The following is a 24,225-nucleotide window of genomic DNA, read 5'->3' on the forward strand; positions in this document are numbered from 1 at the left end:
GTGTATGCATATGTGTGTGTGTATATATATATATATATATATATATATATATATATATATATATATATATATATATATATATATATATATATATATATAATGTATAGATAGGTATGTTAATATGGTGTACATGGAAACACACGTATATATTTTCACGAATATGCGTCCGCGCACATCGTTGACATCTCTACATGTATATCTTAAACACTTCCGTTAGTTCATATGTTAATATTTAACATGTAGTCTATTTTTATTGCATCTTATTGTGGTCAGGACTGAGGTAGTTTCTATGTCGGTTAACTGCGCATGAAAATTCTGCAGGATGCAAAATACCATATTCTGTGTTTACATACACTTCGCTGTCAAAAAAGATCCCACATCTTATGTATGTGCTATTAATGTTTCCCTTCCAGGACACCTTAGATGATGACAGGAGTCCGTTGGCGATCCCGAGCGGCTGGAGCTCCTCTCGCCTCCTCCGAGTTCGCGCACCAGCAGCCACTCAAATGGTGCCTTTCACCTCACTCGCAGGTATCTCTGCTGTCAACTCTCCGCAGAGGAGTGCGATTTCACCGGCGAATCCTCATCTTCACGCTGGAAAAAAATCAGTACTTGTAACTTGATTACGAACAATATATATTCATAATAAGTCAATTTTAAAATATACAAATGGCGTCAATTGGGGACTTCGATCCGCTAAACTCAAGCGTGCCTGCAACTAAGATTGAAGTTACCGTGTCATGCCGGTGAGTCTTATGCACAATTGGCTGCATGTGAAAATAACCAGATAACTAAATTAGTGGGGATATACTAATCTGTGTTTAACATCGAAGGAGCTGTTTTATTGCCGCGGTATGAACTAACCAAGTGATTCAAATAGAGTTATTGTAGCACAGCTGAGTGTCTGTACACATCACAGTTATACAAAGTATTGCGCTTCACTTCGGGTACGAGGCTATAAATATACGAAGCGTGGCTCTTTCAGGCTACTTTAATGCTTATTTTTGTGATGGATTTATGTAAAATAATTTTCTATATATGGCAACTTATAAATATCTAATTATTTCAAAATCATGAGTGGCTAATTGTACATGTCCGAACAATGCGATAAATATGTAATACGTGGTAATATATTACCTACAAGAGGGAGGGGATATGAGCGTTGCGTGATATTTCTTCGCAGTTTTTTTCTGCACAGTTTAGACAGATATGTTATATGTTAAGCATTCCTACTTTTATTTGTGGTAAAGAGCGAAATAGAGTACAGATTTTTTTCTTCTGGGTACTGCTGTCGTTTGATTAGAAGTGAAAAGCGAGGCTTAAATTCCATTGATAGCATTTTCAGGGGATAAATCAGCAAACCGAGGTGCGCCCGGCGCCCGTTTGCTTGCGGTCCCCCATACGTCCTCGCATCACAGCTTTCTATGGGTAATCTGTTTGTTTAGGTTGTGTCGTTTGTCAGCATGTGTGCAAGATGAAATCGTCTCAGAAGACTTGAGAATCTGTTTACTACTGTATAGTAAATTAATGTTTCAATTTGTGGTGTCCTTGAACTGTATTTTTTCTTTCCAGTTACCCAACAATGACTTTACTTTTTATTCCCATTGTTGATATCGAACCCGAATAAAAGGCAATACATTTCTCAGCTACTGTAAAAGGAAGATTTTTGTTATGTGTAGTTTCCTGCATATTGAACTTGGCAGTCAGCTCTGAATGAATCATGTCGTGATTACAACCTAGGCAAAAATCAACTTCCTTTTAACTGATATATTTATGATGGGGTATATGATAACATAGCAAGATGTTTCAAAATGTTGCACAGTAACTGAATTGACCACTCTTACGTGTTGCTGCAGGTTTGAGCAGCATTTTCAGCAACTTTGCACTAATAATGCTAAATTATAGGACTTGATATCCAAAAGAACACTTGCTAAAAAGCAAAGATACCTGAGGCTGAATAAAAAGTGCCACACCTTACAATCTTTGAGGACTGTAAATGTTCACACCTGAACAACATAATACATATAATATATACATGGTGAAATATTCCTGACAGTTCCAGGAGTGACTAATATTGCATTGCCTATTTTAATACCGCCAGCAATTTTGAGAACAAATTAAGTAGATATAAACGCAAATAAACTTATCACAGTTCTCTGGGAGCTGGTTTCCCAGAAGCTGTCATAAATCTTGGGTGATTATATTTGGTATTTATTTTCTGAGTGAGCATGAGATCCAGAAAGGTTAATTGAGAATCACTCTGCCACTAGTGATTCTGGAAAAAAAAAAATGATCAGCTCCTGTGTATGTCAATAACTTATCTGAGGTTAATTGTTTGTTTGTTTTTTTGTGTGCAGATTGGTATAATCAAGCCCTTGAGGAACATTTCACTGGTCTTTAGGCAATTGATAATTTATTAATGAAAAGGAATATAGCACACATAAGCATGCTGCAAAGGAAAATATATATATATATACATACACGTATTTATTGGCTGAGCTATCCATTGTTTACTTGTGTTGCATTATGTGAGGGCAATCTCTGATGCCAGAGCAGGATAAAGAAGAGTTCACTGAAAGCTTTTTTTGTTGACTTGTAATAGACTCCCTGCTGTGGTCCAAAACGGCAAATAGCAAGATTTCATCTTGACTTTTACCTCATGAATAGGACTTAACATTTTATTAAAACACTATTCATTTCACGACTTTGACTTGCTGGAGATTACGATTTCCTTGGTATCTAACGACGGGCTTTGAGATGCACAGGTCCAAGCGCACGGGGCCCGTCAATGCCGCACATTGATTCACATTAAAGCGCCGTGTGTCCTTGTGGTCGCATTTTCTAGGCTGAGCTGGAAGATAGTTGCTGATTACAGTCACAGAGGGTTGACCTGTTATGCTACCTGCCTCAACAGAGGTATTGATTGTTCTGCAGCATGCTTACATGTGTTGTTTGGTAAAGGGAGGGCAATTCTTGCTCTTTGAATGACAGGAAATAGCCCTTCAGTTGGTTTGTGTACACATGTTCAGCTTAGCCATTTCAGATTTGCTGAGATATCAGAGACTAGGAAACCGATACTGAATCATATCAATGGACCAGAACATGGATGCAGCAGGAAAGAGGACAAAATCATTTATCAATTAATCACTGTGCAAACATATAATAATAAAAGAAGAAGGAGAAGTTGTTTGTATCTCACTCAAGGACACTTTACAATTCAACAAAGATACACATAACATCAAGACAGTACAGGTTACATGCAAGAAGATGAATGATATTCTTTGAAGAGATGTGTTTTTAAACAGGAGATTGAAGTTGCATGAAATATTTTAATTCGCAAAGATTGAGAGGAAGAACATCCCAGATTTTAGGGGCAGTTACAGTGAATGCCACCCATGGTCAATGTAATACACTTATAATATGCATATAATTGCATTTGCAAATGCTGAATGTGCTGTGTTCCTGTTAAAATGAATTATGTGGCATCTTGTCGTTTGGCCCACGATGGCGGAAATTGCTCAGGCCTTCCCTGGGAGGTCAAGAAGGCCCGATTCACCACTGGTTTGCATGGTGCCATGCCGAACACGCTTGGCACAGGGGGGTTAATAGAGCCGTGCTTCCGAACTCAGCAGCCAGGGTCAGCTGGCACAGCTGTGGAGGGAAATAGTTTTCTGACAGAAGTGTGAATAAGTAAACCCTTCTGTCAAGGCAATTAGGAACACTGTAATAAACTGTAAATGTAGTAACTTAAATTGTAGATGCTATTGACAGTTTTACTAAGCAATTAAGACTAAAGTCTTTTCTGAAATGTCATTTTAGGTGCTGACCTTTTAAAATGATCCCAAAAGTTTTCAAAAGTCCTTTGTAAAATGGAGCTCTGTATGTGCAGGTGTATTTGGGTGTGCAGAAATGTTCAGCTGTGCGTGTGCTTCTTGTGCTGTCATTGAAAAGCTCATGTATAAAACATGTTGCCGTGGTGTCAGCTTAATGAGCTGAATGCTTATCGAGGGGCACCATGAAGGAAAGGCGGCTCGTCTGTTTGTTCTCTTCTGTCGGGAATCACTCCCAGCCTCCAGGAGCAGTGGCACCTCTACGGTGGCTGCTTTCCACGTGGAATTTTTTTTAGTTTCTGGAGGGAAATAAGATCGAAATAAAGAATTAAAAAGAATACCTAAATTCTGGAAGCTGGATGTGTTTCATATCTGGCATACAGTGACCAACCTAACTCCCCAAGCACTGTAGGGCAGTGTTTCCCAATCTGGTCCTTGGGGACGCACAGACAGTCCACGTTTATGCTCCCTCCCAGCTCCCAGTAGGGGAGCAAAAAAAACGTGAACTGTCAGGCAAGGAACTCAGAAGGAGCAAAAACATGGACCGACTGTGTGTCCCCCAGGGCTGGATCTGGAAACACTGCTCTAGAGAGACGGCTTTACCAGCACTACCCAGCTGACAGATTGGGGTCGGGTGAATTAGGAGTTAGCAGGACGTTGGTGTTGGGCGAGCAAGAGGGACACATGGATACAGACAGACACTCTAGAGTAAGGATCAGAAACAACAAGGGTGGTTCTGGGGAATAAGACTAAACTCTGATTAATGGAGCTTATCTGCTGTCTTTGGCAATGAACTAATGGAAAATGTGGGGATAATGTGTTAATAACATTTAATTATCTCCTCCTGTTATTTGCTTGTAGCCCACCATGGCAGAGACACTAATGGTAAGCCCTTCCTCAGGGCAACTGTTGCATTTAAAGTCTTTCATCTGATGTCACAGTCTTAACCCCGAACTTCTGGCACCCAGTCAATTTCTGAAAAGTATCTTAATAAATCACCATGAGGCTGCTCCTTTTCATACCCCGAATATCTATCCTGCCATGTCAGAGCAGGAATTATTTTTAGCCAAAAAAATTAGTAAAACTATTCATTGGAACCTAGGGTTTATCCATTGTATTGGTTGTAGGATAAAATCGGCTGTTATTCAGGTTCCATGAATGTACCGGCGTTGGCGAAAAATCTGTGCTAAGGTGCCGATAATGAGAAAAGGATCTCTCTCGCTGGAGAAAATGCTGAGGAACGATGCTTCCTGCATTATGAATTACTACTCTTAGCCTGGGATTACTAGTGCTATGATTTATTTAGAGTTGAGCAGTAACTGAGTGTGAGTGTATAGTTATGTACGGCAAAGTGAGTTTTTTTGCAGTAGTTATACAGAGCTGTCGTGAAAGATGCCTTTGGAAATACCAAAAGTCCACATTACATTTACTTGTTTAGCAAATGCGTTTGTCCATGCAAGGAAAGCTCTGCGCTAGGAAACAGGTGCAGCAAGTGCTTGCGTAAAGGCCGAGTGATAAGAACACTACTCTGATGGCTATGGGATTTGAACCTGTGTCTTTGCAGACAGGGACTCGGATATCTATCCCTCTAAGCCATGCAACTCTCTGTCTTTCCTGCACCAAATTGAAACTAATGGGGGGAAAACACACTACACTACACATAGCTCCCAAACTAGCTGAAAAACTGGCACCATGCGATACAAACAACATCAAAGCGACCAAAATCCTCAAAGGGCTAGACAAACTTAGTTTTTGAAAATATGTGAAGCATCTCACTTATCCCATGAGTCAAAATCATAAAAAACCACAGAGGATCACAATGTACATCCTATCTGAACTTTGTAGCTTTTGCTTATTTATAATGGCTCTTTACTGGGGATTAATAGCCTTGTCACTTGCAGTATGCGATGCTGGGAGCCGTATTCAGAATTCCTAGCCTCACTGGAGAGTTGCTTTTTGTATGAAGATCGTAAAACTTGATCTGGTTGATTTTTAGTTTGCTTTCAAGTAATTTGTATTAAGCTTTTTGATCTGTATTTTAAAACAAAATATGCTCATGCTTTAAATTCTCAACATGATTGTCCATTTTTTCCCTAGGAGCCTGCTGGATATGGACACCTTCTCCAAGTCGGATCCAGGTAGCTGACACCGGCCTTTGTGATGGGGACTTGAAAGACCCCAGACAGATAGTACCAAAGGAGGCTGCCTTGCCTAGCTGGTCAGCCTTGGCATGAGGCGAGAGAGCCTTTGCTTTCTTTGGCTTTGAAGGCACCTGGACCATGGAATCCTAGCAGCTCTTGTTAGAATCAGTATTGTTAATAATGCAATTACAAACCAATGACAAGGCTGGGAAACAACAGAGTTTATAGCATTGAATGTGGCACATTTGTCTATAATTATTTCAAATGCTTCCAAAATTGCATGTGTATAAAAATCATGAAAATAAGCCTTAACTTATAACTTTTGATGTGGGTTGCTATGGTCACTAAGCATATGGACATTTTGGTGGACAGATGGAAGAACCCAGTTCTGATCAAGGTCCCATCGCTGAAATCAAAGTAAATGGAGCTTTACTTGATGAGCAGCTTGCTCTAAGGTAGCATAATACAACATGGTTACTTCCACCTTCCATAACTTTGGTGAGCCAGGAGGTTATCCCAGAGAGCACAGAACGGGGGGCATTCAGATACTATTAGCTATTTAAAGGCAGCAAATTGCTTAATCAATTGTTTGTGGCCTGTTGGGAGAACCTTCAAACTCCAGACAGCTGTGGCAGGACCTGAATGGACAAGTCTGGAAGGTTAGGCTACAGCGCTACCCATTGACTGGCTATGCCATCCAAATGGAGCCATGCTAAAAATATCCATTCTCTAAGCATGGTCAGAGTCACATGGAGCTTATCCCAGGCTACAGTACATCCATGCATCCATCTCCAGTAACTGCTTGTTCAGAGTCACAGGGGAGTCCAGAGTCTATGGGCTCAAGGCAAGGAACAACCCAGGATGGGGCACTAACCCATCACAGGGCACACACACACACACACACACACACACACTAGTTACACCGATTGACAATTTGGCAACTCCAACATGTTTTTGGAACGAGGAGAGGGGGGAGGCTGGAGCACCCAGAGGAAACCTCAGAACAACACAAGGAGAACATGCAAACTCCACACAAAGAACCCAGGCGGAGACTTGAACCTGGATGTCGGTTAATGCTGTACCCAGGACGAAGCAATCACAGGTGGAGGGCCTTGCTCAAGGGCCCAATGGAGTAGTATCACTCAGGGCAGGCATGGGATTTGAATCAGCAACCTTCCAGTTTCGAGCAGAGATCCCTAGTCTCAGAGCCACCACTCCACACCACCCACAGGGTTCTGTCAATTACTTGGCCTCATTCCTGCCATAGCATCCCTAATGATTTAAGGCCAGAACTTTGACTTGGCAATACCAACACTTTAATGCTGTTTTGTCTGACCTATTCAGTTGTATACCTAAGCCTCAGGTCATAAGCAGATGATTGGACTGTCATGCTACCACCCACACATTTGTCTGTAGGTATGATGTACAAAGAGCACAACTTTTGACTCCATCTCCATACAGTATAACAGTACTTTATATAACAGAACAATACTGATACGCATCCTGGGGATTATGCAGATGTTCCTTTGCAAGTGCAAGACAAACACTGATATTATTTTTAGATAGCAGTTGTTTTCACCATGCTGGTGCCTTATGGATCCCCTGAACTTAGTCGAGGTTGGAAAAGGCTGCAGTTCTTTGTATGTTCTATTGGGATCTTTTGTAACTCCTTAAATAACTTGTTGCTCTGCCCTTGGAGAAATTTTGGCAGGCTGGCCGGTCTTAGAAAGATTCACTACTGTTCCAGATATTGTTCATTTAGAGATCTTTATTCGGTTATGCAGTGGAGTTCTTGATACTCTGGGGCAGTGGAATGCGAATGGTTTTGTGACCTTTCCCCAATTGACAGATTTCAACAACTTGTTTCCTTACCTCTTCTGGAATTTCCATATATTCTTTGCATAGTATTACTGCAGAAAGCTTGTGGTAATGACTTCGCTATCATGGTAAGGGACAGTATATAGTATGGTTTAGATGCCTCAAAGATTCTAATTATCAGTTAAATGTGGTCATCTGATATTGTAAATTACTATACTGTAAATTTTTCACATGGTCAGTATGTGTTTTGGATAGCTGCATTACTTACATTAGGTCGCAATTTTAAATGGTGTTATCTGTGCTCTGTTTCACTTTATCAAATATTATATTAGGCTAAATATCTGAAGCCATTTGCTATGAAAAATGTGAAAATAATATATCAGACAAAATCTTATTCACAACATTGTACTGTAAATTCTGACTATCTATGTCGTTGGCATTAGCATTAGAACAGGTCAAAGGAAATATAAATATATATTACATTAACTTCGACTAATGACCTGTCAGTATACATCGATTAATCATCATATCTTAAAACTGAAGTGGTCCCCACAGATTTGTGAATACCAAAACAAATTTAGACGAGTGATTTTGCTGTAATCACATTCTGACATCACTCTGCTCTGGAACTCTGTATCCACCATTAATTTTCATGTGAATGATGCCCTAATGACAGATCAATAGGCTTGCTCCAATGACCGGTGGTGGTCCCTTTAGAGTGCTCTCTAAGCCAAACATAATTGTTTGCACCGAGCATCCTGGTACTCAAAAATTACACCTGTCACCTTGGTCTAAAAAAAAAATAGCTAAATCACTTCAGTGTTTGCTACAATTACTACACATCTGTGACACGCATTGCAAGTTAAAAATATCCAGTCTAACCCCATAGAAGTGCATGCATTATCATTTAGATGAAGTTATTGATCTTAAAATGTCCTCAGTTTGTACCTCTACAGGGGGTTTCAGTTTCAGGGCTGGTACTTAAAGTCTTTTCCCATATTTGGCTGTGTAATAAAACCTCACAAGAAATTTCTATGTATCTGTTTTTTTTCCCCAATGTCTGGTGTGACCCAGAGGGGTAAATAAAGTGTGACTAATGCAAGTCCTCAAGGTACAGTCCTGTATACATAATATAGGAAATGTGCAAATGTGTTTTATATAAGGTTTTATATAAGATTCCCTGAGTACTTGCACATTGAAATGACAGAGATTCCTTTTGAAAATGCGTCCCTGTCTCTTCTAAATCTTTTTTTTTCCTAAACGGATATAGTTACCTCCAATGACAGTATTAGCAGTTTTAAAATCTGCATCGTGATTTGTTTTCGTGTGTTTATTTAAATGAATTTAAGTCATGGTCCCTTGCATTTGCACACCAACAGAGACATGTACTGTATATGCACTCATTGCCCACTTTATATAATAGTCTCCAGAGCCCAGGTAGGATCCTCCTTTTGTCCCTAGATCTGCACACCATGGTTGTGCTGAACTGTAATTTTTGCCATTGGGCCCTTCCTGTTAGCTTTAACAAGTATAGGCATTGTTCTCTAGCACAATGTTTTCAGCAACACACCTGATATTTTTTTTATTCACAGCATTCTTTGTAAACTCCAGATCAGTGTTTGCCAATCTGGTCCTCGGGAACCTATAGACAGTCCACGTTTTTGGTCCTTCTCAGCTCCCTACCTGTGGACCATCTGGCTGAGAACTCGGAGGGAGCAAAAACTTGGACCGACAGAGTCCTCACGGAACGGACTGAGAAACACTGCTCTAGATACTGCAGTTGATGAAAACCCCAAGAGGGTGCCTTCTGAGCTGATAGGACCAACACATCTGGCATCAACAATCATACCATGTATAAAATCACTTAGATTGGGCTTTTTAGCCGTTCTAATGCTTCTTAGCTGCAATGTAATTAAACCTCTAGACCACGGACGGCCAATCTTATCCGCAAAGGGCCGGTGTGTCTGCGGGTTTTTGGATAACCTGTAGGTCAGCTGTTCACACCCAGGTGTGAGGACACTTTAGCCAATCAATCCTCTAATTAGTAATCTAATTAGGGATTCGCAGCGAAAACCTGCACAAAACAGCAGCCCTTTCTGGGTAAGATTGGCCATCCCTGCTCTAGACACTGTCTGCATGGTCCAAATATTCATTTACAGGCAAATGATTAACTGTTTGGAGGAGTAGGATGTTTGTGTTAATGAGTAGTAGTAGTAGTCATAATTAATGGTCACTATGCAATGTAAAATCCATCCATTTTCCAAACCACTTATCCTACTGGGTCACGGGGGGTCTAGAGCAATGGGCACGAGGAAGGGAACAACCCAGGATGGGGGGCCAGCCCATTGCAGGACACACACACATGCACTCCTATGGGCAATTTAGTTACCCCAATTAGGCTTAGCCTGTTTTTGGACTGTGGGGGGAAACCGGAGTACCTGGAGGAAACCCCATGACGACATGGGGAGAACATGCAAACTCCACACACATGTGACCCAGGCGGAGACTCAAACCCGGGTCCCAGAGGTGTGAGGCGACAGTGCTAACCACTGCACCACCATGCCGCTGCAATGTAAAATGTTAATGTTAAATCTGTGATATATCAGTGCCTTTCATAATACAGTATGAGCAACTGTTACTGCTCATATGCAATTTTTTGCATTTTTTATAATCCCGGGGTTCTATACTACTAAGTATTTATAAGTTGAACTGTGCCTACATTCTTACAGAGACTAGCACTGTTACTTCACACCACTGGGATCTAGGTTTGAGTCTCCATGTCATCGTGGGGTTTCCTCAAGATTCCTCAGTTTCCCCCCACAGTCCAAAAACATGCTGAGGTTAATTAGAGTCACCAAATTTTCCTTAGGTGTGAATGTGCATGTGACTGGTGTGTCTGTGCCCTGCGATGGGTTGGTGTCCCTTCCTGGGTTATTCCCTGCTTTGTGATTGTGGCTTCCAGAATAGGGTCCAAATCCTCACAATGTTACACTGGACAAGAAGGTGTAGGAATGGATGAATGGATGGATGGATGGATGGATGGAGAAATCAGGATGTAGAAATAGGAAAAGTCAAATTTCGAACATGTCACTAAACAAAAGTTCTGTATTAATTGTGTTGTTAGAGTGATTAATAAAAAAATTAATTATAAAGGACTGGGATCCATCATGATTAATGACTACCTGGCAAAGTATATAATGGATCCATCAATTATTGCTGAAGGACTAACATTAGAACAAAGCAGTTTGTGTATATATTACCGCTCTGATTTCAAATCAAATCTGAACTGTTAAGCTTGTAAAATATATACGGTGAAAATTACACAGTGTTATAAATGATGCCATTCTGCCTGGAGTTTGTAAGGGCCCGATTTGCTGGATACATTTTTTTTTAGTTTTATCAAAACGAATCACTTTGATGTGTAATATTATATGAAAAATGGAAAACACAATGAAAGTCACAGGGACACTGGCATGTATGTGCTGTGTGCTGTCAGTGTCATTAATTATAGCTTATTTTCACTTGACAATGTGGGACTGAAGTTATTCAGGTGACAAATGCCATATCAGTAATACACAAATGTTCTGTCATTGTCATTGTCAAGTCATTGTCACTGGAAAAGATCAGATATCTCATGAATAGTGGGTGTTGTAAAAAAAATACTTGATTAAAATCATAGTTGTGTGTCTACATGCTACTTCCAGACACCAGGTTAATCCATATATTTTCCGTAGCTGCTCTGCGATGCAGTGTTACAATGAGCCTGGAGCCCGTCCCAGAAAACACAGCAAAGGCCTGGTGACATCTCAGGACCACACGGTTTCCGTCAACAAATTATAGCCTTAGAATGGGAATCAGTTGGATTTGCTTCAGCACATAATACATCTGTGAGCTGATTGCACAAAACCGTTTGCTTAACTGTCTTTTACGCAAACGGCATCCATGTTATATAGATATATTAAGCAAAACCTCATTTTTAGTTTCACTTCGATTCATTTTTTTCAATAGTTTTATATGGGGGGGGGGGGTCCACCTTCGTTTGTCTTTCCGAAAAATCAAAGCGATCCTATTGACAAATCTTATTATTTATGGCGTTAGCCTTGTGAAGAGTAAAATATTTCTGATACGGAATAATAAGGAGACAATGAGAGAGGTAGGGAGGTAATTAATCCTCATCACCTCATGTGGTTATTAAAATGGCTCATATATTTTGTGCAGCAATCTCTTTGTGTCAGGAATCCTGGGACTGTCACACAGTGAAACGGTTACATGCCAAGTTAAACATTAGCGACTGGAGAGATGTGACTCCTTACCCCTAATTTTGCTGATGGGTCACTTAGAGCTGGTCATGGGGATTTTTTTGATGTCTCAGACATAATTATGTCTCCATCATATATCCATCTCATGAAGGCATCCATGGATCTCTTAGCATTGACCCTAGTCACTGTTGGCTCAAGTCTGTCTCTGGAACTTGATCAGCCAAGGAAAGAGATTTCCGATGCAGATGCTGCTTTCGTAGTTCCTTACAAAGACGCAGAGGAAGAATGTGGGTGTATTACGCTAAGTGTTTAGTTAAAGAATGCAAATGTATGACACTAGAACTCTCAGTCTGAAATATCATTTACATTTACTATTACCTTAGTAAGGGGTGGCATGGTGGTGCAGTGGTTAGCACTGTTGCCTCACACCTCTGGGACCCGGGTTCAAGTCTCCACCTGGGTCACATGAGTGGAGTTTGCATGTTCTCCCCATGTCGTCGTGGGGTTTCCTCCGGTTTCCCCCCACAGTCCAAAGACATGCTGAGGCTAATTGGACTTGCAAAATTGCTCATACTGTAGGAATGCGTGTGTGAGTGCATGGTGTGTGAGTGTGCCCTGCGATGGGCTGGCCCCCCATCCTGGGTTGTTCCCTGCCTCATGCCCATTGCTTCCGGGATAGGCTCCGGACCCCCCGCGACCCAGTAGGATAAGCGGTTTGGAAAATGGATGGATGGATGTAATGTAAATATGTAATAAATATGTCGGACTATTTGAAATAGCGTATTTGGCCGTTCTTCATGGATAAAAGTCTCCAGTAGGTTGGTGCAGCTGCTGTGTGAGGCGGCCCTGGAATGTGCTTGACTTTTATCACCTTAAAATATGGGAAAATGATGAGGGAATAGTGTCTTGCAAAATGCTCTCATATCCCCTTTTAGGACAATACAGCGTAATCATTGGACCTAATGACTCGTGTGTAATGGCTTCCACTACCATTACAGACAACCCCCCCAGGTTTAACAGCTGGCCACAGACTTTGTGGTCTGTAGGCCTCGTGAAAAATGGTGACAGGTGACTCATCATAGTATTTTTCCCTTGCTCATAGAGTTTATGCTCCTTACGTCAGGTTTTGCATCTTTCCTTGGACACAAGCAGCCATGCCGTGACTTGAGTGACCCCCACAAGAAAGAGTTTTTGTTCAGACTGGGCTACTGGGCTTAATCAGCGTCCATCTATCCCAGTCAGCAGCTTAGACTTTGCCGATGTGTTTTGTCTGTGTCTGGCAAATGATGTCATAAATTTTGAGACTGTCCCACTGGATTTCATGACCAATGCTCCTGCAATCCAGAGTGTGATGATTTACATTTTTGAATTGCTTTTTGTTACTTTGGAAACTCACAAAACAAAATACTGATTGTCAGACCTCTTTTACAGCTCATGCGTGCTGCTAATTAGCATCTAACCTAATATTTCTCACCTTTGTAGCTGTGTTTGTAATTATGATTTATTTACTTCATAAATAAAGTCCCTTTTATTCAGGTTTTTCCTTTTTTCCACCCCCGTATGTGACTACATCTTTTTAAAATGTATTTTACTGATTTATTCCAGTCAGTTTTCTCTTTTGTACAATTTGATACAATTTGTTATCAGGAGTCATCAGGCGTTTATTTATTGAACATTTGTTGTCTGGCTTTATGTGTCTGTGGAATTCCCCAGAAAGTTTTCTACTGATTTTTCTATTTTGAGAATGGTGTACATTTCACATAGCCTGACATCTCAGGTTATATATTTGTGATGAAGTCTGAAAGGTACAGCAGTCCTGTCATGCTACAGCATTAGATGTTAGCTTAATCCTCCCCAGCCATGGCTACGACCTGCACTTTGTGACACAAAGCTCACATAGACACACTGGCTTGGAAATGCTATAGTGCTATCAAACCTGCAGGGCCCGGAGCCCCAGAGGAGCGCTTGTCATCACTGTTTGGCTGAGGAAGGGGAAGGAAAACCTGTCCACAACACTGGTGCAGCCAAGCAGGGAAAGCCTCAGAAGAGAGAGAGAGGGTTTTACTGCATCCTTCTTGGCAGGGTATAAGCTTCAGTTCCCAAAAATAGCTCACGTTCTGAATTGTGTTTGTGGCTGGAACTGGTAGTAGATCAAAACACTCCATACTTTGTACCAAATAAAATTCCTGGGATCCACTGCAGTGAAGGGGTACCATACATATAACTGGCTGTATCAAGGTTCTGCCTCATTGTGGTCGATAAACATTGCTGGTTCCCTACAGTACCTAAGCCAAAGGCTTCTGTGCTTGGCTGAAGTCTTACTCAACTCTGACACTGTCAGTGCCAAGTTACGTGTTGTTTGTATTGGCCATCAGACCTAAAAACATCTGGTCTGAATATGAGAAGGTCATTCCAAATACCATTTATGATTATTATTATTTATTTTTTTTTGCGTGAAATGTGACACTGTCTCAGATTACGATATGAAACCCATAAAACAGAAGCTACTGAAGCATCAGTCTTTATTTATGTCCCCAGAGTGTGTGTGCTGTGAATTCTTAGTAGATAACCTTGTTAAGGATGACTTTGACATTAATATTTTGTCCTCACTTCCTCTCACGCCTCTTTGTCAAGGCTCTCCATTTGGCCATGAAAATGTATTTGTGTCTGTTTTTCCACCGGAGAATTGTAAATGAAACGCTGTGTGCATGGCTTTCTTTCTGTTTCTTGGGGGGAAAATGCTTATAATCTGCATATGTGCATTTGTGTGTTAATGCGATCTCAGGCATTGATCGCGTCTGTGAATGCGGGATCTCACCTGAGGTCAGTTTCATGGTGGGTGGGGTCGCAGCCACAATATCTAGGCTCTGTCAGATTCCAGACACTTCTTAGGTCCAGTAAGCTGTAGGGGTCAATGAAATTGTGTGTAAGGGATAGAACATGATATATTCTGAACATATATTCTGAATGGGTGTAGTTGGATTGTTTTCAGCATTTTACGGGTGTGATTTACATCGGCTTAAGTGATTTTATTCTTTGCTTGAACTTTGTATAGGATGTAAAACACTGTAGGTTGAATTCTTGTTTGGCTGTAAATTCTGTACATTTGGGATTTCATCTGTGAAAAGCAAGGAATTTATTTGACAGAGCTGGCAATGAAAAGGGAGCTGTGTATATTGTCTTCAATAAAAACTGTGAAACCATATTGCTGCTGTAAGGTAAAAGCTATTGGTTTAGATTCTACAGCAAATACACCCTGACAACTTTCCCCAGTTTTATCGCCTTGTAGGTTTGGCCTTCAGCAAAGATTGTCATGGTAATTGCTTGGAATCGCAGCCCTCGACACAAAACTGCAACCTGATGGCTGCACTGACTCATCGTCGTTTTTATATTTATATACACCACACCCAGTAGCCCAGATAGTAAATAATCCATTTAGATAACAGAAATAGAAATTATAGCTTATACAAAAAGGCTATAAAGCTTCTGTCTAGTTGAGCTTAAATCTTTTAGGGATTCCAATTAGTTAATAGTTAATTAATTACTGTCTTTCTGTACATTTTAGTGTTTTTTTTTTGTCTACATATTGGTTTACAGACATCTCTGTGCAAAACAAACTGAATTTGTGACAACATGAGAAGTGGCTGGGAGACTAGACGAGGTCTGTTCTGGTTAGATACGTGGCTGTTTTGCTGGGTCTCTGTCCACCCTCCGGGGAGCCTGTCATACAGTCAGGTGAAGTAGGACAGGCAAAGAGGAGGTTCAGGAATCTGGACAACACATGAGCTCAGAAACTGTGGCCTGTTTAAAGCGCCCCAGGACCGCCTCCTCTGAAGATAGTAGCCTAAAAAAGTAATTAAAGAAGACCCAGTCTTTACTTTCTGCTGGAAACAAATTAAGCCCTCTTTCATTAACACCTCATCACGAGCAGCCTCTGTCATATTGAAAGAGAGCTTGTCCCATTGTGGGCCTTGTTCAGATTATAATTGTACGCATTTATTATAACTAATCAAACCACCCAAGGCTTTCTGCAAAGGTCAGTTTTGAATATGAGTTTTGTGTGTCAGTTCGCTTTTAGCTGGAACCCTAATTCTCTATGCAGAGAATGTGCACATTGTACAGACTTCTTTGTTGTTGACAATATAGCTGAAAAATCGCGAAGATGATTTTTATGTCCACCTTCGAAAGCTGTAGAGGATTTATTTCTCTCAAAAAAAGGGGATATCTGGAAAGTTATGGCGAGAACTAAGGTCGAGGGTCACAAATAGCAGTTGTTTCCAAACCATGAGTGTTGTTTTCTTATCACATGACTTCCGCATGTCTTTAATTTAGCTTAAAATACACCTGATGCCTTTTCGAAGGCTGTGCTAGACAAGGTCATATTTGGCTAGAAAAGCAGTTCATACTTTAAACCTTTAACAAGCTGCAACTTTGCCCTTGTTCAGTACGGAAAATGTATTATCATATGGTCATGGATGAAGGAAAAAGACTCTCACACAGGCATATGATTATTAGCACTGCATCAGTAAGTAAAGTGCACTGCACTTCAGCACTAGTAACCTCAGGGAAAATACTTCCTATGTAATGAGCTAATTTATTTGATTTATTTAGCTGGTATGTTTTCTTTAACACAAATAGCATTAAAGAACACTGAGTGTCTGTGCTCAGGCTCCGCAAAGCCATTTCAGCCTTGTGTGACTAGCAGTAACGTAAAACACAAATTTAGCCTGCGTCTCCTTCGGTGGGTCCCTCTCCCCTTCATCACTCCACAGCAGGACTCCCCAAGAGCCAAATTCCATCAGCAACGCAATGCCAAGGTCCACTGTGACTAAACACTTGCCAGCTGAGGGGAGAGGGTTCCCTCGATGATAATATCGGGGTGGGATTGCAGGCTGGATTGTGGTTCGGTCTGGGTGTGGACCGGAGTCCACCAGTAGGTGACCACTGCTCTACAGCGATGTCTCCTGTCAGCTGGACACTGTAGATTGAGACTGAGACTGTAGGTGGGTCTGACTATCTGGCCCTTCCCTCCTAAATGCCTTTGCTGGTCTATTGTTTTCTCGACTATACTCCCCTTTTTGCTTGATGTCTTTTGCGTTATTTCTTCGCACTGTGCATTATTAAGCTGATCACTCTTGAGAGTTTCTCCGAGATCCCCTGTGACAGCTCCACTGCCAGTCAGGATGATGGGTAAGCAGTGATTAGATGCCCTGCAGTCTGGCCCATGGCACGCAGGTCCTTCTGCATCGCTTCCTCCTTTGCTCGCTCAGCTTTCCCACCGTATGCCACAGGACCGCCTCTGCATGCCAGCCCTCGATTCGGCGTGCAGATGTCAGGGAGGGAGCTGCATCGCTGATTAGCCAAAAAGTTGAAAGAGTCGAGAGTTTGGGGGTGTCTTACTGCACACTCGAATTATTCAACCTTCAGAATAAATTCACATTATCATCAAGGTATTTTACTTTTGGCATCAGTAAATAATGATAGAAAGGGACCTCAGGGCAGCAGAGAATAACATTGTTGAGTTGACAGTATGATTTTGTTTGTGTGCGTTTTGGAGAGAAGTTTGTTATTCCCATGTATGTGGGGATGCCAGGGTCACACCTGTGCTCACATACTCACCAGAGTGTGAAGCAGCGGCTCTTTGCTGCCATGCAGCCCGGATACTGGGAGTCTCCCTCCTCCGACCACCTGCCGCTCCTGTCCCCCTGCTGCTGAGCCACCCCTCCCCCCACACCAGCCTAAGTGTGGCACGCAGCCACACCACCCTCTTTAATAACTGATACCTTAAGCCAGGGGTTCACAACCCCTTCTCCATGGTACAGGTGCTGGAAACGGTCCCCGGTCCATATTCTACTGGGGTTTGGGTTTCGGAGGTTCCAAAAGCAGAATATTCATTCACAGAGCACGCCGTTCTTTTTGCAATCCCTAAGTTTTGTGTTCTGATCACGTGTGAAACAATAACGTAAATGGTCAAACTTATTCAATCAGGCCTGCTGATCAATTCAGCACCACCCCCAGCTCTTGAAACTTTTTCACATAGTCAGCCGGTCAGTTGAATACTCAGAACTTCTACTTTAAACCACATTGGAGTCCTTTAAAGTGTGTTGCTGTGACATCCTAAGTCCTTTGGTAAGTTCAGTGGTAACTGTGAGGATTGTATATGATACTTTTATGACAGTGTCACAATTTTCACACGTTAATCACCCACCATGTTTGTGATGTGAACCTATTGCCTTTTATTCCCCAAAGCTGGATCCTATACTGTATGTAAACTGGAGGTTTGTGAAAGTGGGAAGATTTCATTAGCAGGATCAGTTACCTCAAAGCATGTCTGCTGCTTTTGGCCAGTTTTCTCTGTATTGCATAAACTAAGGAGGGGGGATATTAAGAGACTTGTCAGTATCGGACAAATGGGGCAGGACATCTGCATGCAAGCTGCTTAAGGGTACAGTTATAGCACCATGGATCCATGCTCACTTAACCCACTACAAAGTACTTGGCTTATGTAGAACTTATGTCATACTTATGACCCATCTATATGTGAAGTACTGGATTTATAGCTTAGACTGGCACAGTCTGTCGTACTGCAACCTTATGCACCCAGGGTCATCATGGGTCTCTGTCCCGGCCCTCTGTGTGCAGAGTGTGCATGCTCATGTGGAGTTTCCATTCTCTGCCTATTCTGCTTTCCTCCCACAGCTCCTGCAAGCAATTTAGGGAAACTGACATCTGTATGGTTTCCTTACATAATTATGTTTGTGCACATACACCTTCTGAATTAGCATCTTGTCCACGATGCTCCTTCCCTTGTGCCCTGTGTGTCTTGAGAAAGGCGTATTGTTAACTATGACCACAGGAAAATATTTCTTACACATTAGCTTCCCCTCTGGGATTTGAGCCAACAACCTGCAGTGATTAAGTTTACAGCCTTAACACCTTCACCACGTAGCGATTCAAGGCGAAACCACTTTGCTGCTGTCTCAATAGGTATGTGTGTATGTGTCTGTGTGTGTGCATGTGTGTCTATGACACGGAGCAGTTGTCAGTATGGGGAAACTGTCAGAAAGCAAATATGAGTTGTTTCAAAGTACATTTAAGCTGAAATAAAATCACGTTTCATTGAGTTGTGAGAAACACTGGGAAAACGTTTTCATTTCCTTCCTCTCCCCCTCTGCGTCTCTTTCTTCCAGTGGTGGTCCTGTACGTGCAGGGTATCGGCACTAAAGAATGGAGGGAGGTAAGTGCAATCAGTTTTCAGCTGGCCTCTGAGTTTTATCGTGCTCGCCGCTTGACACTGTGACCTGCTGCCTTTGCTGTGACTTATTCTGCCGAATTCAAATGCTCTGGCCACAAGCACATAGAGAGAAACAGGAAAAAGTAGCTCTGTTTGTTAGGGTGTTTATTAATATTCTTTAGGAGTACCAAGATGTTGATGCTCAGCTACATGCTGAATTATGAATTACGGAGGCGGCGTAAGGATGTTTGGCACCACATACTGGCGCATCAGACGGCGGAGTCTGGGGTCAGGGTGGAGTTAATGTGGCGACCACTGCCTCATGAGGTTCCACGCTCAGGAGGGGCTTATGAAATATTCACAGATGGCCCCCGCCCCCAGAGGAACGTGTGTGTGTGTTTCATGGAGAGAGCAGCTGCCTTCGTCAACCTGTGGTGCCGCTTTGGGTCTGACAGAGGGCAGCCAGGTCATTGGCATGGGCTGTATTTTTAGGGCAAACCAGCTACGGGTGGCCAGGGTGGGCACCAGCGCAAGAGGCAAGTAAACATGCCCGTTAAGGAAGAGCACCTGGGAAACAGGCAAACCTGATCTGGGTTTTGAATCGATAGAGCAAGCATTTCATTCCAGTCACAAAAACCCCAAACGTTTTTGAGCCACTGATCTGTGTTTCCATCGTGTTCTTACCAGAGAAGCTAAGCTCAAAGTATACACATAAAATATATGCATAAAATGCATCAATAGCTACATAGGCATTAATGAGTCTCTCTCCCTTACTTACTCTCTCTCTTCCCTTCTGTCCAACGCTTCCTCTTTATAAAAAGAGCTGTCTATTTCTGTGTTTATGAGTTTGCCAGGTTGTGTTTCCACTGCCGTGTCAGCGCCATGGGGGGGGGAGGGGGGGGGCACAGATGCTAAAAAGAGATCTGCCTCTTAGCAAGGGGCATGGATACAGGTGGACACTGGTCGCTCCCCAGGATGCTACATCTATGTAGATAGCATATAGATTACATTCATCATAGGTCTTCTTGTGATGTCCATTATTGTATTGATTTACAGTTGTAGCCAAACATACTGGCACCTTGTACTAGTTTCAATTTATGCACTAGTTCTTTCACAAATTTGTTGACATTACACATATTTTAACATGTATTTCATTTATTTGTAGTGGGCCAACAAGAAAACTGGCAAAAAAAGCCAAAGCTAATCTTATTCCATCTAGAATGCCAAAAATGGTATTGGCAAAATTATTATGAACTTTTTTAACTTATTTGGCGCAATTGCATTTCAAGCCGGTGGTCCTGTTTTAATCTTTATTTTTAATCACAGGTGACAAGTTGCAAATGCTGGCAATTTATAAGCATTGTAAATAATGAAAGTGGGTTCTATGTTAGGAGATCCAGGAGGTCCCCACGGCTGAGTCAGTGATTCAAGCTGGTGTGAATTTCACCAAAACATCCCGGAACAAACCAAAATTCTCCTGAGAGAATGTACTCTGAAGAGATGAGACCAAATGAGTATGTTGGCTTTACAGTATGGATACAGAAAACAAATGGAAGCTTTCAAAGAAAAGAACAGTAACCTACCGTAACACATGGAGGAGGCCGACAGGTGTTTTGGGGTTGTCTTTTTGCCTCTGGCGCTGGGTGCCTTGAAACTGTACATGGCATCATTAAATCGGAAGGTTACCAAGGCATTTTGGTGCACAATGTAGGGCCTGGTGTCAGAAAGCTTGGTCTCTGTCAAAAGTCGGATCTCAGGACAATGCACAACCCAAAGCCCACTTCAAAAGCACCCAAAAAAGATTTCAAAGCAAGTGCTGGACTATTTTGAAGTGCCCAACAATGAGAACTGACCTCAATTCTGAAAAGTCCTGTCACATCTAGGAGACCTGCAGTAATTTGCAAAATAACAGTGGTACAATATTCCAGTGGAGAGGTGCAAGAATTCATGACTTCTAGCTTGCAGTTATTTTTGTTAAAAGATGTGCTACCAAATACTGTATTAATTCTCAGGTTCTCTGTGAATTAAGATTAGATTTGAAAAAAACAACAGTAACCATAAGTTTAAAAAGCCTCTCATGATGTCCTGATGAAGCATGATGTCCTGATGAAGCATGATGCCCAGGTGAAGCATGATGTCCTGATGAAGCATGATGCCCAGGTGAAGCATGATGTCCTGATGAAGCATGATGCCCAGGTGAAGCATGATGTCCTGATGCAACATGATGTGCAGGTGAAGCATGATGTCCTGATGAAGCATGATGTCCAGGTGAAGCATGATGTCCTGATGCAACATGATGTCCAGGTGAAGCATGATGTCCTGATGCAGCATGACACTCTGATGAAGCTTGATGTCCTGACCAAGCCTGATGCCCTAGTGTAGCATGACGTCCTGGTGAAGCATGATGTCTCGATGAAGCATGATGCCCAGGTGAAGCATGATGTCCTGGTGAAGCATGATGCTCAGGTGAAGCATGATGTCCTGATGCAGTATGGTGCTGTGATGAAGCATGATGTCCTGATGCAGTATGGTGCTCTGATGAAGCATGATGTCCTGATGCAGTATGGTCCTCTGATGAAGCATGATGTCCTGACCAAGCATGATGTCCTGATGAAACACGATGCCCTGATGAAGACTCACTAGTTGAAACGTACAGGTATATAGCCAGTGTTAGATAAAGGCTTTTAAAACTTAGCAGGAGTGCCTCAGTTACTTGTTTTTTATGGTGTTCAGGGGCCCAATGTCATGCCCGGCTCGTCCGCTCCTCGTGTGTGCCACGCCCCCTGATTACCCACGTGTATTTCCCTGATCGTCTCCAGCTTTGTCTAGTTACTTTGATTTAGTCCTGTGGATTTAAGTCCTGGTCTCCCTGGTTTCCCTTGTCCGTCATTGATGTCAGTCTGTGTCTGATGTCCCTTGCCCCGGTTCCTGCAATTAAACCCTTTGTTTTGCCCCGTATTCCGCCTGTCTGCCTGTTCCTGCTCGCTCGCCCTACCCTTGCGCTTTACTCGCGCTTCCGGATCGTGACACCCAATCTGATGACACCTTGCATTTTTAAAGGATATAAGGATTGGTAGAACTTCTGTGGCTTAGGGAATTATTCCCTTTCTTTTTTCCCTTAAGATCACATTTGACTTTCTTCCAAATTTTTCTGTTTTTCTAATGGAAATAAAGGAATGGCATATGTTAACATGAAATATTTGTAATATCCATACTTTTGTAGGAGAACTGGTGCATTATCTGAAAAAAAACTGCCAAGGTACTGTATCAGTAATTTTGGCTAAACTATATCCTGTTTTTGATCGTTATCTTCCTCGTTTACCTTCAACTTTTCCTAACAAAAATGATTTTAGCAACAGCAATCTATTAATGGTGAAACTAAAGCACTTGCTCAAATATTTTCAGCACAAAGAAACACAGCAGAAACATCTTGCCAAGGAAACTTTGGACAGGGATGAAAAAAAGCTTGCAGATGTGTCAGCTAATCAGAATTAGGAAAAGCCTGAGTGCCGGTGGTCTGTGAACGCAGGTCTCAGCGAGCTCCATCTGCGGCATCGCCCAGCATGTGCTCCCTCTCAGCGGGAGTTTGGATGGGCTCCAGCCTTGTTAATGTGCAACAACCAGGGCATTAAGTCTTAACCAGAGGCGTACAAATAAGCAACAAGCAAGTTGTTTTGCTTGAAAATGTATGAATATTTTTTAAATGGAAGTACATGTACCGCTTCTCACACATATCACAGAGTCTGCCGATGACCTCATTCATTGTCTTTTCTCACTCACAGTAGTAAATTACTTATTAGTACCTATCATTCTGACCCTGTGCTGGCATATGACACAGCAGCGTGCCCACTGTACTGCCGGGCGTTTCGGTTCCGGCCTGGGGAGTTTCCAGACTTAGCAGCTAATGCTGTAGCTGTTTTCTCCCCCACTTCGCTAAGTCACAGAGTACTTCCTCTCTCGAACTTCACTTTGGGCCTGGATGTGCATGGGCCTGGCGGGGTAGTAGCTTTAAAAATGGTAACAGAACGGAAGCCAACTCCGTTTTGTAATGGCGTTTTAAAAACAAGCTTTTCTCCCCCCTTGGAATCCAGCATGTATGGTGGCCAGACATATGTATGTGTGTGTGTGCCTGTGTGTGTCTATATATGGATGTTCTACCTACCTATATATATATATATATATATATATATACATATATATATAATGTATGTTTGCCAACACAGCTTTTCTCACAAATGACAAGCTCAAAAGGTAGCAGGTCGTCAGTCTACACAGCAGGTTTACTCAGACCTTTAAGCTGGCAGTTGGGCATTTCCTCCCTGCCAGCCTGTCTGGATCATAAGAAAGGCAACAAGCACGATCTAGGATCAACTCAGCCATCCACTGGGATGACCCAGGACTGTACTCTTATTGCACAATAATAAGCCTGAATATCAAAGATCATAATTCCACTATTATGTAACAAACCAAGGATCACAAAGCTTTACTGCAAGCCCAGGTCTAACAAGCAACTATTGAATGCATTTGTATTGAATACATTGTTAGCGAAATACATGAATTACCATTCTTTACAAAATGTCAGATGAACAGTAAGGTCATCTTACTCATGTTGAAATTACTCATTTAGTGGGATGAGACTAGAAGATACCAGCAGAAACTTTATACATCATAATAAGGATTCATTTTTCATTATCTGCAAAACCAAAACCCATCAGTGCCTTACATGGTGGCAAAATCCAACTGATCCAGGAACTAGAGGATGAAGCACGGCGAGATTTGATTGGTGGGGAAATAGCCATCTAGCCCTGTAGAAATGAGCACAGAAGAGAGGGTCCGTAAGAACATACTGTGGTGCTTATCTATTCTGCTTTGCTCTCGCGTTTCTGGCTTCTAAGGATCTGAACAGAGAATGTGTCCATTGGAAAAAGCTTCCATTCTCTAAC

General features: G+C 42.0%; 1 protein-coding gene across 1 annotated transcript in view; it reads left to right on the forward strand.

The window, feature by feature from the left end:
• Nucleotides 1-395: 395 nt before the first annotated feature.
• Nucleotides 396-24,225, forward strand: part of LOC125744618 (copine-9-like) — a 76,672-nt gene continuing 52,842 nt past the window's right edge. The window contains exons 1-3 of the mRNA XM_049016620.1: nucleotides 396-746; nucleotides 5,928-5,968; nucleotides 19,239-19,285. Of these exons, the coding sequence (XP_048872577.1) occupies nucleotides 670-746; nucleotides 5,928-5,968; nucleotides 19,239-19,285 (165 nt within the window). The 5' untranslated portion in view covers nucleotides 396-669. The remainder of the gene's footprint in view (nucleotides 747-5,927; nucleotides 5,969-19,238; nucleotides 19,286-24,225) is intronic.

Source organism: Brienomyrus brachyistius, chromosome 6 (assembly GCF_023856365.1).
Source record: "Brienomyrus brachyistius isolate T26 chromosome 6, BBRACH_0.4, whole genome shotgun sequence".
NCBI classification, from domain to species: Eukaryota; Metazoa; Chordata; class Actinopteri; order Osteoglossiformes; family Mormyridae; genus Brienomyrus; species Brienomyrus brachyistius.